Genomic DNA, 18097 nt, shown 5'->3' with positions numbered 1-18097 from the left:
AAAATAATCACCAAGTTGAATAGGGCACACAACAGCCGGCCACACCAAATCCAGCTGGGAAGGAGCCAAATGATTAGGAAAGTACTTTATTGTCAATCTAACCCTTGTATCCAAGCACCTCTTTAGCTAGAGTTAGTTTAGGGCTACTCATGAGTTAGAGTATCCAAACAGGGCCCGTGTACTAGTTTGTTTCGGCTGATTTTGGCTGGTTCAATAGTGTTCTGTGAGAGAGAATAAGCTTAAAAAAAAGCTGAGCCGAACACGCCCTGTTTGTGGATCACCACGTGTCTAGAAGGTCTAAGGACAACATGGGCAATGAATGATGGGTCATGCGAGATGATTGTTAACATTATTACAGTGGTAGGCTCGCATTACATTACGTTACATATTGTCATGGGCCATCTCGGAAGATTGAGCCATGTCGGAAGATTGTTCACCTGTTCTTGCAGACCTTGCGGCCACTTTGGTTGGTGGTCTGGGATTGCTGCCTGAGCCAGGCAACATGTAGCCCCAGGCCACAAAAAATGGACATCAAGGTCTGATGCAAACAGACTCTGCATACATCATTCTGTTTGGTCCGTGTCTGCCATGCGCCACTTGGCCCAAGCAGCTATATCAGACGTCCAATTTGGGGCTGGGTGGCCGCTGCCTGGCCGTGGCTCCTAGGCTAGGGTCACAACCAAACAAGCCTCGGTGCGTGCAAGCATTTTGGCTCAACGATAATGTTATGAAATATGAATGATATAACAGTAATGCTACATATAAAATATTTATATGGTCAGCTTAATAATTTATTTTTCCTGATTAACCATAGTCAACACCGTGTCAAAATTTCATCATGCACTTTCTTTAACGGTGATGCTACGAAGCGGACGTTTGTCCGTCTAGCCGGACCGCTCCGCGCGCCCTGTCCGTGCCGCTTGCTCCGCGTGGTCTGCTCCGCGCGCCCCACACCCCGCACGCCCCGCGTTGTTGCTCGCTCCTGCCCACGCAGATTCGCCTCGGCCGTCACGCGCCCCGCTTGCTGCAACCGTCTCGCAGGGCCACGTCCACCACGCAAGTTTGCCGCGCCGCCCGCCTTTGTTGTACTGAAAGCGTATATATGTTGTAAACATATGTGTCAATGTTTCAAATGTTCCACATGTATGTTGCAAATGTTTTTATATGGTTGTTGTAAAAATAGATCTAGATATTGCATATGTTGTAATGGCTATACACGTATGTTGCAAGTGTCTATTCAAATGTTTTATCTACTTCAGACGTATGTTGCAAGTGTTTTATCTGGATGTTGCATATGTCACAGTGGCTATATACATATGTTGCAAGCGTGTGTTTCAAATGTTTCATCTTCTTCAGACATATGTCTAGGAAGTGCTTTCATGTTGCAAGTGTTTCATGAGCAGGCGTAGGTGGTCCCCGTGTGCGCGATACGGATGTTGCAAAAGTAGATCTAGATGCCGCATATGTTGCAATGATTATACATATATGTTGCAAGTATCTATTCAAAATGTTTCATCTACTTCAGATGTACATTGCAAGTGCTTTTATCTAGATGCTACAATGGCTATACATATATGTTGCAAGCATATGTTTCAAATGTTTCATCTTCTTCAGACGTATGTTACAGAAAGTGCTTTCATGTTGCAAGTGTTTCATGAGCGGGCGCAGGCGGTCCCCGTGTGTACATGTGTTTCATTTCCATACAAGGCCCATATATAGTTGGATGTTGCAACGTTAGTTAGGCAACAAAATAAAATGTAATCTACATAGCCAACCTCTAACAAGAGAGGTCGATGACGCCATTCGTCAGTGAGAATGGCATAAGGTTACTGTGCTCTCATTGTTTTTTTGTTGTTTGCAAATTTTCTTGACATCAACACAACGAATAAACATGATCCAAGCACCGACTTTAGTCTCGACTATGCGCATTAGCAGAGCAGGCAACAGCAGGAGCGTGTAGCAGGCGCGGGCTGGCGGTCTGGCACAACAGCATGCACTAGCGTTCGGATGTGCGCGTCTGTCTGGACATCCGGACGCTAGCCTGGCCCATGATATAATGGATTTTTCATTTTGTACAAGAACACAATTGCTTTTTTGAAAGGAAATCAATTTCCATTAATCAGACGAAGCTGAATCATCAACAATTGCAAAATGTATATCTGCCGGTATGGGAGCGAAAATTTGATCCTCATTCGGATCAACAACATTGCCTAGCATAGCCAATTCTTGAGCTACCCTTTTGCAAGAGCGAGGGCGCTGCTGAGCTCGGCATAAAGTGAAGTTAAAGGCCAGAAGACTACATAGCTCCTCGGCAAGGTTGGTCACTCTGGACTCAAAGGCATTGGAGAAGACCACTTGCAGAACCTCAACAGCATTCGTCTCAATAAAAATGTACTCATGCTGCCATCGCGGCTTGGACAACTTGGATGCAGGCGATTAGCTCGCCATGTAGCGAGTTCACACCAGAACCTCCGCTCTTTCTCAATGTGCTATAACAACGTCACCATCCGCATCTCTCAGAACACAACCCTAGCCGCCATTACCCGAAGCAGGATCATAGACCACATCACAGTTAACCTTGATGTGGCCTTGCTCTAATTTCTCCCATTTGCATACCCTTCTATCCCGGTCCTTGCGATGTCTTTCTTGCTTCCTCCATTCCGACATGCGCACTTGGATACTATGAGAAAGCCACACCAAGTCTCTCCCTTATTCACCTTCTCTAATTCTATTCCTTTTTTATCAACAAAACCAAAGCTGCTCTTCCTTCATCGCCATTACTGCCTCCAAAGCCTCCCTTGCGGACGATTTCATCAACAATAAATAACTCTCCCAGCTTATTCCCAGGTAACTCCACACCTTCTCCATCGTTTTGCATATGAAGAAAAGATGTGCCCCATCCTCATCATTGAAACGATGACACACCACACATCTAGTGTTGAGCTCCATACCCCTCCTTTTGAGATTCATCAGGAGTGGGTGAATATTATGCCAAAACCTCCACAAAAATGCTTCATTTTGTTCGCTCATTGGGTGTTCTGGATCTTCTTTCATAATGACTCATATTGGACAATCAATTCGCTCAAAGACGAAAGCCCTGCCTGGCACCCCTGAGTGGAAGCTTGAAGATGTGTCCTGCTTACCTACAATCACCTCGCCTACGTCAACTACTTTGCTTACTTCGACTACATCAAATGTCTTCAGCGAAGGCTCAATTCTAAAAAGAAGGCATCAAGGGCTCAAGACCATATGAAGGAGCAAGCTGCCAAAGACAGGGTCGCAGAGATTTGAGCGAGATTGCAGAAGACTAGACAAAGACAAAGTCATCTCCAAACTATCTTTATATAGAGGAGAGTCGTGTGACGGGTCTGAGTTGTATTTGGGCCACTCATTTGAATTCAGCTATTGAGTCTTGTATTCCTGATCAAAACTAAATACCTAAGGGGCTACTGTTGGGAGTGTATTATATGTTGGGGATTCCATTAGAGTGTCCACACCCAATTACATAGCCAAGGAGCTTGTGAGGTAGTGTTTAGAGCTCATTTATAGTCCCCAGAGGCTTTTTAAAATACAAGCCCCACATGGAGAAATAATGAAATCCTCCTCTATAAAAGGGGAGGGGGAATGTGAGAAGGGTCTCAGCTGCTCACTCATACGGATTTTCTTCCCTTTCTTCGGTCCTCTCTATGTTTGGTTGCAAAACCAGCAGCAGGTTTGCTTTTTCCTAGACCATACACAAAATCTTGTACTAGCCGTTTAGCCTTTATAAGTACATAACCCATGTCCAAGAATCCATTTTTTACTATCATTGATGGTGTAGAGGCTAGAAGCTCTCTCTATGTAGTTTGCATCAATAACATCGTACCAAACAAAATATCTAATATGATCTTCAATGTGTTTGAAGTACTTTTTTTTACTTCTTCATCAGAATTCAATGTAATTCCTTGCATTAACATATGTTACATATGAAAAAGAGGATAACGAAAATGAAATTTAACTTAATAGAATAACATAAGAACAAAAAAGTATCTTAAAATATTCTATTATATTCCTCTTGTCTAATTTCAAGGCTCGAAGTCAGATAATAATTTAAAAATCTAAATGACCTGATCTCCTTTGTTTCAACATTTGTGACTTCGTAAATAAAATTATATTTTAGAATTTATTACAAAAGATTGCTAGCAAATTAAAATAAAAGAAAATAATCTTATAGAGGTATGTTCTGAAATCTTCTAGAAACAATGGCATACTCGATTTCCCCCCTCTGTAGTAGAGAGTCAATACATGATAGTGCTACATAGTTTTTCAATGAGACATGAAGTGGTGTCTCATTTTGATTAGTTCTTATGTTTATATCAGCTCGAGTACCAGCAAAACCTTGCATTCACTAAATCCTTGCGTTCACTAGTTCAGCGTCATTCATCCTAGCAGTGATGTGGAAAGGGCTCTGGTCCAAATCATCCTTACAGGAAAAAAATCAATACCATGTCTAAGCAATGGTTCTACTATGGTTTTACCTGGTCTACCCTCTGGCAAACACAAATATCACACTATTAGAATAAAACATGTCCAATTGATAAAGAAAAATGTATCATCATTCATCATATGTAGTATATGACAACCACGTAAGATACACACAGGCTTATGATCAAATGTAGGTATTATTTATTTATTAAATACAACATAAGCAAAGTAAATGATTACCTTTTTTATGCCATTGTTTAAAACAAACTACGAAGCACAAAGCTCCTCCATCGCCAAGGTTAGCTCCTGCCTCAAGCAATTTCTATACGGCACATAAAAAAACTAATGAATACCTACGTAACTCATACAAACATAATTTAAAAATAGTTTGATGTATCTCTAAATCCACTAATCAGCCCTTTTCTCTTTAAGGGACGTCACTAGCTCCATCAGAATCATCTTCTCCTAAAAGCCCTCAACACATCCATAGTCTTCGCCACCATCTGCAGAAGGAATTTCATTTTCATTTGTGGGCAACTCATGTATCCTGGAAAGCGCAAAAATATTGAGCATGCGGGTTCGTCCGCGAACTCGTGAATAGGTCATTTTTTTGCGGGATTGGTGAAGCCGTTGCCGTAGGAGTGATAGCAGTGGACGAGCGTGCAGAAGTGGAAGAAATTGGTGTCATCGAGGAACGTGATCGTCCTGCCATGGTGACTACCCGCTTCATGGGTAGCTCACCACATGGTCGTGAACTACATCGCCGTGCATCCAACCACTCTATTGACGTCGACACGGGCCTACACGCCGACGACATGAATAGCGAGCACCCAATGACGATGACCATGGCGTCCTGGTACCCTTTGTTGCAGCCCCCTTCGAAATGCCTGCTCGTGGTGTGAGGCGCAAAGTTGAAGCAAACGACGATGACGGTGATGACACGGGCGTTGATGCATGTGGCGCAGAGCACACCCACCATCTCGCCGAGCTCCTTAGAAAGCCACCTCAACTCCACGACGGGCGTGAGGCTAAGGTTCGCATAGCACGCCCAGCCGAGAGCGCCGACTCCTAATCCGGGCTCGATAGTCTCTGTGGCGATGACCTTGCATAGGCAGCTGGTCCGATCCGAAAGCAAGAGCTCGACGCGGCGCTTGAACCCATGCATGAATCCCTCATTGACGAAGAAGGTTTTGATGTCAGAGTTCCACTGGATCTCATTCGCACGGGAGACTGCGTTGGCATTGAACCCAGGGTGGAAGTGCAACTCCTGGCCCTTGCTGGCACAACGCGATCGGGTGGAAGGTGAGGCCACACGGTCGGCAAGCTTGGGGATCTCCTTCGTTGCAGAGAGGTATGAAGGCATTGAAAGCCGGAAGGAGATGGCCATGGTGCATGAAGGCGGCGCTACAGTGGCGGCTAGGGTCGAAGCCGGATCACCTACTTCGACAAGCACGATGCGAAGATCGAAGGCTTTTTATACCAATTGTTAGAAGTAGAGCACTGAATGAGAAGAACGTAACAACTTCAGATAGTGTGGGGGCTTCGCTTGGCCTCCTACAATCGCTAGAGAATAGCGCGGAGGAGGCCGAGGGTGCCCCATAGGAAATGAAGAGCGAAGGTTAGACTGAGCAGGGCTAAACGGAATGGCAATAAATTAGGGAGTAAATGGCCATTGACCCATCCATTATGATGAAATTACAACTCGCCCTCAACCAGCCGAGCATCACTCTACGTGGGTACGAGGGCGTTACGGACGTTTCATGCCTCCATCCCAACTACTCCTCTAACGCCGTTTAGAGCATTGCTTATGGGGACCGCGGTTCTCATCTTCCTCCACAAATAATCAAACTTACCCTTGCCGAGGGCGTTCGTGAGGCGGCCCCACCGGTATCCTCAGTCGAGGGTCCACCTGACACGACAGGGCATATCTGCACTCGAAGACGAAGCCGGGCCAGGCACTACTTATACCCTCTATTACACGGCCGTCAACAGCCCACCGTAATCGTCCCAGGATCCAGCTATCAAGTCACTACTACCTTCTTGCCACGCCTCCTCTGATGCTGGATACACAACAGTAGCAGTCCTCGATCCTCTAACAACATGTTCTTGCAAGCCTTATTGCATGCATCATTCACTTGAGAGCCACTGTCCAAGGCCCAGTATGTGAACGGCAAGCGAGCACTTTAGCTTCGAGCTCAAAGTTTTCTTTCTTTCTTGCTTGCTTTCCTTTTTTGTGCGGGTAACGGTTTTTGTCAGTTGAGGCCTTGCATTGAGCGAACGGGAATATATACAAGTGCCAGTGCGCTGTATATTATAGTTTTGTTCGTACTGTATTCAACTTCACAAAGGCCTTATTTAAATTCAGGGCGTAAAGTTTTAGGGTGTCACGTCGGGTATCACATGCGGGTGTTGCATAGGCCCCGTTCGGCTTGTTGAAACTTGGCTGAATTGACTGAAAAACACTGTTCTGGCTGAATTGTTGTAAGATAAAAACATTGTTCCGGCTGAAAAAACAAGCTGAATAGTACGGATTATAAGGTAAGCCGAACGGGGCCATAGGGTGTTCGGATACTAATAAATAAATAAATTACAGAATCTGTCAGTAAACCGCGAGATGAATTTATTAAGCCTAATTAATTTGCCATTAGCATATGTGTACTGTAGCACCATATTGTCAAATTATGGACTAATTATGCTTAAAAGATTCGTCTCATAAATTAGTCGTAAACTATATAATTAATTATTTTTTTAGTCTATATTTAATACGTGTATGTGTGGAACATTCGCCGTGGGACATGATATAAACTTTTGTGGACCAACTAAACAAGATCAAGATATACAAATGGTATGACCTCTGACAAGCGTGTTACAGGTACAATGCGACACACGACAAGGCGAGGCACCACGCAACGCACGTCGCTCAAGATGCATGCATGCGTCATGCGTGCGTGCACACAATGTACAGTCAGGAACAACCACGAGCGCAACAGGAGCTAGGAGCGGTGAGGGATCGGAGACCGGCGACGTCGACCTCGGTCGCCTTGGACCTAGCCCGTGACATCGATGCCACCGTCGGCCTCCACCACCTCGACCGCTTCCCCCGCCTACTCCTCCTCAGCTCCGACGACGACCTCGCCGGCGGCACGCCGGAGCACGCGCTGGAGCACGGCGAGCAGCTGCTGCGGCGCGACGAGCTGCGGGAAGTGGCCGACGGAATCGATGACCACCACCTCCACCTCCGCCGCCTTCTCCATCCTGCGCCGCATGTACTCCGCCACGGCGGGGGGCGCCGCGAAGTCGGCCGCCACCTGGACGACGGTGCACGGCGCGGCCACGGCGTCCAGGGCCCCGCGCTGGTCGCCCAGGAAGATCATCTGGGCCACCTCCAGCGCCACGCCAGGGTGCATGGACAGGAAGCTCTGCTCCAGCGCCGAGGACGCGGACGGGTCGCCGGCGGCGGCGTTGGGGACGAAACCCTTCACCCAGGCGCCGAAGTCCGCCGACATGGCGCCCAGCATGCCGTCGATGCTCGCCCTGTCGAAGCCGCCCACGTACCCCTCCGACGGCGAGTCCATGTACCTGATCGACGACAACAACATCACTGGCTAGAATTAATTAATTCATAAAATGTGTGGCTGATCCTTATTTTTTTGAACTGTAAAATGCTCATCCGGTCCAATGCATCGGTTGGGTGGTCAGATTTCACGTTATTGTCATGCACGTACGCTTTCAAGAGATTAATTTCCGTTTCTTTTTCTTGTGTTTTATGTCTATATATACAGCTGAAATGTTCATCCCAACCTATAGCTGTTTTTCTTTGAGTATGTCTTCTTAATTTATTAACCGCTTCTCTAATTAATGTGGTACATTCTAATCCTTGAGAATAGGCGTGGAGCCTTCTTTTGTCGACCAAATACGAAGACAACTATAAATTTGACTTAGGATAACTCGAAACCTCCTATATTAAGCTAACAAACTGTCTAGAGGCAACAAAGCACTACTTTTTTTTTTTATATAGGGCATCCATCATCCCTAAGACACAAATTTAATGCACAAATTTTGGTGTTGGAACTTTCTAGGATGCTCCAATGATATTTAGTGCCTATGTGGTATGGCTCGTCTCATAGACGCTCTATCAGAGGTGCCGGAGCTAGAGAGAGAAGCCACAAATTATAGCTTCGACTCACACAAAAAAACGGCTCCACCAGCTCCTCTTTCATGCACCCAAAAATTAAAATGGTTTCTCCTTCTGAGGTGTTTGGTCTGGCTCCTTTGCCGAAGCTCTTGTTGGAGACGGAGCCGGAGTCGTGCCAAACAAACCCTTAGCTTTCCTCGTCTCCTGCCTTCCTGTTTTACACTAGTTTTCTCCTATTCCCTCTATCCCCAAATAAATGGACATCTCACATTTTGATGAGTCAACCAATCTTAAGTGACCAAATATATACAAAAAAAAACTAATATTCGTGACACCAAATAAACATAATTAGATTAATCATGCCATATATTTTTATAGTGAACATATTTGATATACAAATATCAATATGATTCTATAAATTTAGTTAAACTTGAAATTAGTTGACTTCTCAAGATGCGAGATGTGCATTTATTTTGGGATGAACATTTTTTCCCAAAACAAACTACACGTGTGTATGCATGTACGGACTATGGAGGGAGTAATCTTTCTTTTCTTTTCTTTTTTTGAAAATACAAGTGGGCATATCTATAAGTATAAGAATAAGAATAAGAAAGAAAATGTATGTATTGGTTGCGTCAGTGAAGGCAACTAGTCCTTTGGTTTCTAGAGGCTTGTCAGTCACTGCGATGACCATGACTTGTGCATGGCCGACTGCCTGCCTATCTATATGTTGAGGTGGACAGACGTTGACAGGCCATAATGATAGGTTTGTACATAATTAAGGCCAAAAGGTTGGAATGACGGATACAAGGAAGAACCGAAATTAGCCTGTTATTAGCAGGGCCCCTTTGATGCAGCTCCGGGCGGCTTGGGCTCGCCCTCTCATTCCCTGTAGCATCACTGTTTGACACTGTAGCAAGAAGTCATTTCGCTTCCCGATAAAAAAAATGAACTACAAAGAGGAGGAGCCACGATTTGCAGCTTCAACGGCTCTATGCTACAGTGGAGGAGCCGGAGCTGCAAGGAGCTGTGCCAAACAGCCCCTCAGGTACAAATACGGTCGTAGCGATAAGATGCCCAGGGTAGTGTCAATGCTAGAAACTACATATAGTTTCTATATCTATTATTTTCTATAAACACTACATATACAAAACATGGTTTCAATGGATAGTTTCTACAGAATAATTTTTTATCCAATTACATGCATTCTCTCTTCATTTTGTACCAATCACATCCCTTCATGTCTTGGTTCTCGTGTAGACATGATTTCTAATTTAGACCCGGTTTCTATGATTTTTGCTCTCTCTCTTCAATAACCACCTTGTCACATCAGCAAAACGCTTAGGTGACAGTACAATTAATGTCCATAGAAACCATGATGATTTCTACATTGGGAGTGCCCTCATGGTGTCCGTCTATGCAGATGTTTATGATCCAGTATGGAAATCAGAGGTCACCGGCCGAGAGTTCCACTTCCTTGTTAATTAAACACACTTTTGCTACCCATGTCAAGTCAAGCATCATACTATAACTTTTGCCATATAATAAAAAATCAAAGATTTTTTTTTTTAAAAAAAGATCATTTATATTATCCATCTTCTATCTACAAATATTTTCAGACTGTTCGTCGGAACAGCACCCCAGGCCCATGCATCCACACTCGCAGAAAGGTATTACAGGCAGGCAGGAGCACGGCAAGAGCGGAAGAGATCGATCATGGCATGCATGCAGCAGGGGTAGCTAGCTCACCTGGGGGACGCGCAGAGGAGGACGAGGTGGGCGAAGAGGTCGGGCCTCCGGACGGAGGCGATGCAGGCGGCCATGGCGGACATGGAGTGGCCCACCACCACCGCGCCCCGCACCCCCTTGTCGTCCATGAGCGCGATTAGGTCGTCGGCGAACCTGCCGAACGTGTACCTCGCCGCCTCCGCCTCCGCCTCCTGTTCGTCAGCGCCTCCGCCGGTGAAGTCCCAGTCGAAGAGGATGACCCTGTGGTGCTGGGAGAGGGCCGGCAGGAGCTTGTCCCACAGCGTCTGGTTGGCGCCGTAGCCGTGCGCCAGCACCACCGTGGTGTCGCCGCCGCCGACCTCCTTCACGTTCGCGTACCACCGCATTGCTTGCCGGGGAAAAGGACAGGAGACTACTGTGCTAGCTTTCGCGTGCGCCGCGGTCTCTCGCTCTGCCTACACACCGTAGCGGTGTATACCTATTTATAGGAGGAGCGCATCATCACTGGCCACTGCCCGCCAGGGTTCAGAATTTCGATGGCTTTCGATCCTACCAGGACAAATACATATGCATATAGAGAGAGATATGATTTTGGTTTTCATTTAGATGAGATATATTAGGATTTTTAAATTTTATAGTTAAAATTCCAAAATTTTTTTTTTGAAAATTCAGGACGTGTGCCAATACAACAAAACGCTGCTTGTTTTTTTTAAAGTGGGTTCAAGACTAGAAACGTCATCGATTGCTTGGATGAACATAGCTCTTTTCTCCCCTGATATGCTTATTTGACGGAGTCTAGTGCGTAATCATTTTCTTCTGGTCTTGGTTCTACAGGTTTTTTGGGCGTGCAGTGCTATTACTCTATCCATCAAAGATTGCACACGGCATATTTTGTTGAGCTTTGCTACGGTACTTCAAAGTAGTTGTTGACTAATTGTCGATCTAGATTATTATAATTATTATATAGTAATAGAAGAATTATTTATTTATTTATTTATTTTGAAAATAGGAAGATTGGACAAAATATCTTGCAATTAGATCTATAGGCTACATTGCTGTTAGCGTATGACTTTTGTGGTACAGAATTAGTGTTGTTATTACCAGGTCTGTGGTGAAAGAAAACTTATTTATATTTACAAATTACAATAAATTGGCATAATTAAAGACGGCATATTGATAGAGTAATAATAAGTACAAAAAAAATTTGGAAAGCATGCTGTAGCACGGCATTGTTTGAAAAGCAAAGCATCCATCCAATCCCAGTCCAAAGTCCAAACGGCATTGGCGAGTGTCAGCCTGGGCATTCGGTTTTAACCAAGATTTTGGTTCGGTTTAATTGGTTTATAGAAAGTTCGGTTTTCAGAAAGTGACACCCTATCGGTTCTTCAAAGCAGCAAAAATCGACAACTTCGGTTTCGGTTTTTTAGTTCGGTTTTTTGTTTTAACCGAAAAAACTGATGAAAACAGAGGCAAGCGCTCGAACCTCCATCAGTCCATCTCCATGGTCGCATGACCGTCCTGCTCGCGCACCGCGCCGCTCCCGCCACTACTACAGAATGCTTAACTGCAGCGGGCAATTTTGGTTTCCCGCGGCGGGCAAACGCGTCCGCCGGGGTGAGAAGGTCACGGTAAATCGTGAATCCACCGCGGCGGGCGCCAGTGCCCGCTGCAGTAAACCTATTAGCAACGGCGGGCACTTTAGAACGTCCGCCACGGTAAAGCTGAGGAAAAAAACAAAAAAAACCCAAAGCCCATCGGCGAGCCCAGATCCCGAGCCCGCCAGCGAGTCCAATCCCAGCCCGCAACCCTAGTGCCGCCGGGATCTTCGCATCGTCGCCGTCGTCGTCCCTGGATCCGATTGCCTCCACCTCTTCACGCCGGATCCAGTCGGCCCCGCATCGGAGAGCCACGGCCCCGCTGCCGCCGGAGATGGGCAAGACCGGCCTCTACCTCCCAGATCCACCTCCCTGTATGGAAAGAGAGAGGAAGGAAAGAGGGAGTGAGGGAGAGGAGCTAGGAGAGATGGAGAAAGAGAGTGAGGTAGAGGATACGGCGGTGCCATTACCTCGATCTTGCCCGCGCCTCCAGATCCGCCGTCGCCGGAGGTGGAGGCGGCCCGCTGTCGTCGGATCTGGGCCGTGGATCCGCTTCGACACCGGAGAAGAAGGGGAAGGAGGCAGCCAGCCCACGCGCACCGCGCCACCTCCGTCCGCTCGCCGCCGTGGCTCCACGCGACCTGCGCCGCCGCCCCGGGCGCCAACGTCGCCCACGCCGTCCCGCGTGCCGCTGTGGCCCCGCACGACGCCGTGGCCCTGCTCGACCCATTGTGGCCCCGCGCGACCCGCCGTGGCCACCGCGCCCTGCCGACGGAAGGAGAGGAAGGACGACAGGGAGGGAGGGGGTGCGATGGAAGGAGAGGGAGGGAGGTGCACGCGAGGACGACGGAGAGGGTGCGACCGAAGGAGAGGGACAGAGGTGTGGACTTGTTCGGACTTGTTCGGTCTGAGGCAGAAACCTAAAGACTACGTATTTATATGTGAAGACGGCTATCGGGCTTCGTTGGGCCTTTTGGGCCACGGCCTTAACCGAGGCGGGTCTCATAGGACGCCCGCCATGGTAAATCCATTTACCATGGCGGACGTCCTAAGACGTCCGCCTCGGAAAATAGGGTATGTTTCAAGGCGGACGTCTTAGGATGTCCGCCACGGTAAATCGATTTACCGCGGCGGGCAAAAATGCTCGCCACGGTAAATAAAAAATGCCCGCCGCGGTAAATCGTGGGATTTACCGCAGCGGGCAAAAATAGGAGCCCGCCACGGAGTGTAAAAGTGGAACGCTGCGCAAAATCGTTTTTGTAGTAGTGCGCTCGCCCCTGCTCGCGCCGGCACCACCGTCGCGCCATGGAGCAGCCGCACGGTGCAGCCACCAAGCATGTCGTGCCCGCGCCCGCGCCGTGGAGCAACCGCGCGGCGCAGCCACCAAGCATGCCGCGCCCACACCCGCGCCGTGGAGCAGCCGCAGGGCGCAGCCACCAAGCATGCCGCGCCCGCGCCCGCGCCGTGGAGCAGCCGCGTGGCGCAGCCACCGAGCATGCCGCGCTCGCGCCCGCGCTACCGCAGCTCGCAGCAGTCGCGTCACCGCGCCTCGCCTCGCCCGCTGCCGCTTCCCCATCCTGCCAGGCTGCCTTCCAGTCGCGCCGCCGCCGTCGCTAGGTTTTAGGGTTCGGATAGGCAGCTCCGCGGCCTCCAGAAGCGCGAGGCCCGCAGGCTCGGCCGTCGACGCCGCATCTGGCGCAGGGGGAGGAGGAGGGCCCGGGGCTAGGGTTTGAGTGGAGAAGGGGAGGAGGCGGGGACCTGGGCGCGGGGGCTGGGGAGGCAAAGGGTGGAGCGGCGGGAGTGGGGGCGGAGAAGCCTCAGGTCTGCCCAGAGGCCAGAGCAGTGCGTTGTGGGCCTTGGTGGGCTCTGGGTTGAAGCGTAGAATTACGGAGAAGCAGGCCTGCATAGCGGAGATTGCTCCTAACTTCGGTTCGGCGGTTGTTCGGTTCCATTCGACTCAAAAACCGACACCGTAGCCGAAGACCTAAATTCCCAGGATCCAAAACCGAAGCCGAACCGAAAAACCGAAAAACCCGACACTTCAGTTCGGTTCGGTGCGGTTCAGTTCGGTGTTCGGTTTTCGGCTAAAATGTGCCCAGGCTGAGGCGAGTGGACCCAGGCCCGAGATTCCGTTGCAGTCCCCAGAAAAGTGCTGCACTGTCGTGTAGCACCAACGGCCAACGCCCAACGGCAGTAGGTGCCATGTCACACCATCCCGTCCGCTAGCTGCTTGCCTTTTTATTTTTTCTATCTGTAAATAATGTAATTGATTGATCCATTCGGAGTCATCATTCATCAACAACAGCTAGCTGATGGGCATCTTGACTAAATGATGACGCATAAATATATTGCATAGTTTAATTTGTGTGTCAACTTAACCATGTAAGGCCGCCAATAGCTTCAAATTATGGTGGAAACGTATGTCACACCAATATAAGTCTACAAAAGAATGCATTCAGGGATCTATGCCGGTCAAATTAGCTCAAGTTTGAACAAATTTATTATGTCTTCAAATAAATTTATTATATGAAAATATACAGTATTATGCAACTAATCTAATGGTACTTATTTTGTATCATGAATGTTAGTACTTTTTTTATATAAATTCAGTCAATGTTCAAACTGTTTGACTCCTCAAAAAACGAGAATTATATTTTTTTTGGACGGAGGGAATACATTGTATTTTGCTATAGATTTCTACCGAGAGATATGAACACCAGATGGACATTCATGACTGCTCTCCTATATCTTGTCTTGCTTCGTCTTGTATTCTTACTATACATGACTTTTGAGATATGTAATAGTCCATTGTTTCTAAAAATAATATAAAACAAATTGAGCCTAGCTCAACTATAGTCTATAGGTTACTCGTAGTGAAGTCTTCGACTTGTTGTGGGTTCTTGTATTTTATGTAGTCTTTCCGAGGTGTTCAATTAAATAGGGTGAGTTTTTGTGCATATATACAAACATCCACGTCTGTACTGTGCTATATTTGGAAATTTTAAAAAGGGTTATGATACACACTTTAATTTGGCAAAACAAAAAAAGGAAAAAAAAGATAAGATGGATTCAGATCGTGCATGCAGTGAAGGCCAGTAGTGGTCAGCACAAGACATAACGTAGGCTGCAGGTGTAGCACTCGGTTTTAAGAACAAAATCAGATACATACTATATATGAGTTTAGAAAATCAAATCTCACATATAGCTACAAATAAAGGTAATATCGAAAGACAGTGCTCAATATATAACGTACTTAGTATAAATGATATAACCTTAGACAGCAAACAGCGGAAAGACAACTCCGATCTTCGGGTGAAGACTCAAATTCCACAGGGACAACTGACTGGTTAATCACAAGCCTAATTCCTTCAAACTCTAGCAATCTGGTACCCATCTATGATTTTTATCCAAATAATTGAAAAATAAAATAAGCGTAAGTACATGTCATACTCAACAAATATAACATGGGGTTCATGAGGCTCAAAAGGCTGACACTGGTTTGACTGTGATTAACTTTTATTGAGTCACTGTGAGTCGTGATTTACCCTTTCACCCGAGGTCGTGAGCCTCTTAACCCACTACCAAGGAAGGTCGGCAGGGTTCACTATGAAGCCTTTCAAAGGTTCGTCTAACAAGTTAGGGCCATTAGATTCACTCGGCAAACAGATGTAGGAACCCCCTTCCCGATGGCACAATGACACGCAGCCTATACACAAGGGGACAGAGGCTGTCCTATAGCCGATTCGTCAAGCCATTCTTACGTCAATAAAGTTAACCTCTAACAAGCTAGAAAAGGTCCTCATACTGAGCTAAAGCCAGAGCCATGTAGCCCTCATAGTTGTACTGTAAGTCCCGGATAATCACTTACAGATAAGTCCTTAGTTAGAGGAATCTAGAGCACTATAAAATAGCCCAATGCTCTAGCCCCCTTGTTCCATGTTGCTAAAAAGCATCTTTTAATATTTATTGCATATTCCATTAGTCACGTTACAAGACCATGGTTGTAGTTGAGCCCTAGCATCATACTATCTAATGCAATAACCCAAAGGTGTCAAGAAACAAGGTACACGATACTAGAAAATCCTTAGTGGTAATCAAGGTAGACACATGCAGCATGAATTAAATGATTAAAGGTGTATAGAACAACAAGAAAGATCTCATGCTATACTTGCCTTAAACTCGTATCTTTCTTCTAGTCCAAGCCTTCAAAGATCTGCTTCATGATTCACCACATATAGCTCACCAACTGGACGGGGTCATAAAGCACCACACAAGCATCCATGCAATCATAAACGAAGCAAATAAAAGAACTAAATCAGAACAGTACGCCAACCATAGTAAACAACAAATAAAAAGGTTCTAAAAATGTTCTACACGTTGCTATGATCATACAGACGCGAAAAACACTCTAATAAGAGCTACAGTTTGAAAGAAACGGCTACCGAAAGATCTACTTATAAGAGAAAATATAAACCTATAAGGTTCATGTGTTTTAACTATATAAAAACTTATATAAATTAAATTAAGTCAAATTTAGATTTGAATTATAAAACAAATCATATCTTATTTATAAAATCCAGTTGCATATTATTTATTCAAATTAGAGTTTAAACCATAAAATTTCAGAAATAGTGACATGATAAACATTGTTACTAACGCGTAGATCTCGTTGTAATGAATCTAGCGCAACTTAAACAGGTCAAATCAGAGCTAAAACGTAGAAGATATGAATTAAACAAGATTTTCTTTAATAAAATAATAGATTAAATCTAACCTCAAATTTTATAAGTTGAAAACATATCTAACAATAGTATGAACATGTATATTATGGAATTACGAACCTAACGCAAGTTGAACGGGTCAAATTAGAGTTAAAATAGAGAAAATAAGATCAATGACATTTTTATAAATACTTGAAAATCAATTTCGTATTTAAATTAAAAGAAAACTAAAATAAAAGGTTAACCGGACCGGCCTCATTTTAATAAAAACTGAGGGGCTAAAACAGAAGATCTAATGGCATATGTTGAAATACTTTCAATAGAGGGTGGACCGAGGGTTGTTTACACGAAACTGCAGGGGCTCTTTAGCAAAACGCCAGCCGAAAGGGTATCTTCTAATCTGGGCCATTGATCACGCAGCGAGCGGCTGAGAAAGAAGGGAGGGAGATGGGGATCGCCGGCATAGTGCCACAGCGACGGTGCCATTGACAGAATGGCTTGGACCTCGCTAGAGTTCGTGAATACGACGAATCCGGCCTCGGTTGCTTCAACTGATAACACGGGTAGGTAGATCTTGAGCTGGCGAACACGGTGGTGGTATTGGTTGAAATCGAGACAAGACGAAGACGACGGTGTGCGTGATTTTGCGGCTCAGGTTCATCGGCGAAGCTCCGACGTGCGCAAAGACGAGACCGAGAGCGAGAGGGGGGCATAGCGCAGTACCATCTGATTTCTTACCTCCACGCGAAGGCTAGAGAGTGGCTCGAGGTGACGGCGAGGCACAACAGCGACTAGATGCACTTGGCGGTGACAGCCTAAGGTTGCGGCGTGCGGCAAAGCTAGAGCGAGGCGGCGTAGCGGCTCGGTTAGGGCTAGGCGAGGGAGGCAAGGGGCAGGGGGCTCGCTATTTAAGGCCAGGCAGCGTAGGTACCAAGAGGGGGCATGGACGGGGCAGACACGGCCATTGCACGAGTCCGGGTAGGACACGACGAAGGTGGGAGACGGATCTGGCAGGCGGCCCCACCTGTCGACGTAAGAGAGAGGGGGGCGTGCTGTCAGAGAGGGTGAGAGAAGGAGTGAGCGGCGCGCTGGCTGAGCTGGGCTGCAGGCTTGGGCTGAGGCCGAGTGAGATGAAGAGAAGGAGAGGGAGAGCGATAGGCCGACTTGTCAGCGGGGAAGGGAAGGGAACCGGGCCGAGAGAGGGCTGGCCCATGTGGTAGAGTGAGGGGAAGGAGCATGCCAAGCAGGCCTTCGGGCCAGGAATGAGAGGAGATTTTCCTTTTTTTTTCTAAAACCTTTCTATTTTCTTTTCTTAATTCAAACCAAATTTAAAACATGAACCAAATCGAATTTCGATGTGGTTTCAAGTATACTTTTCAACTCAAATAAAAATGAGCAATTTTGGTAAGTTTTCAAAAATAAATTTTATAACTTTTAAATGCTTTTATTTTCTA

At 46.4% G+C, this 18097-nt stretch overlaps 2 protein-coding genes across 2 annotated transcripts; one reads left to right on the top strand and one right to left on the bottom strand.

Annotated features, from left to right (window-relative positions):
* Positions 1-7291: 7291 nt before the first annotated feature.
* LOC136514451 (strigolactone esterase D14-like) lies at positions 7292-10757 on the bottom strand. Its single transcript, XM_066508404.1, has 2 exons — positions 10349-10757; positions 7292-8043 (listed from the first exon to the last, which is right to left on the bottom strand). The coding sequence occupies exons 1-2, from the start codon at positions 10711-10713 to the stop codon at positions 7569-7571; spliced, it is 840 nt and encodes a 279-aa protein (XP_066364501.1). The 5' UTR covers positions 10714-10757; the 3' UTR covers positions 7292-7568.
* A 1499-nt stretch (positions 10758-12256) lies between these two features.
* Positions 12257-13546, top strand: LOC136511363 (lysine-rich arabinogalactan protein 19-like). Its single transcript, XM_066505449.1, has 2 exons — positions 12257-12753; positions 13186-13546. The coding sequence occupies exons 1-2, from the start codon at positions 12257-12259 to the stop codon at positions 13544-13546; spliced, it is 858 nt and encodes a 285-aa protein (XP_066361546.1).
* The last annotated feature ends 4551 nt before the right edge of the window (positions 13547-18097 follow it).

Source organism: Miscanthus floridulus, chromosome 16 (assembly GCF_019320115.1).
Source record: "Miscanthus floridulus cultivar M001 chromosome 16, ASM1932011v1, whole genome shotgun sequence".
Lineage (NCBI taxonomy): Eukaryota > Viridiplantae > Streptophyta > Magnoliopsida > Poales > Poaceae > Miscanthus > Miscanthus floridulus.
Note: the sequence above shows the minus strand (reverse complement) of the source record. Positions and strands in the feature narration are given on the sequence as shown.

Coding starts and splice junctions, on each gene's coding strand:
- LOC136511363 (XM_066505449.1), top strand. CDS start 12,257: ATGGGCAAGACCGGCCTCTACCTCCCAGATCCACCTCCCTGTATGGAA. Junction 12,754..13,185: donor ATGGAAGGAGAGGGAGGGAG/GTGCACGCGAGG, acceptor TCGTTTTTGTAG/TAGTGCGCTCGCCCCTGCTC.
- LOC136514451 (XM_066508404.1), bottom strand. CDS start 10,713: ATGCGGTGGTACGCGAACGTGAAGGAGGTCGGCGGCGGCGACACCACG. Junction 8,044..10,348: donor CTCCTCTGCGCGTCCCCCAG/GTGAGCTAGCTA, acceptor GTCGTCGATCAG/GTACATGGACTCGCCGTCGG.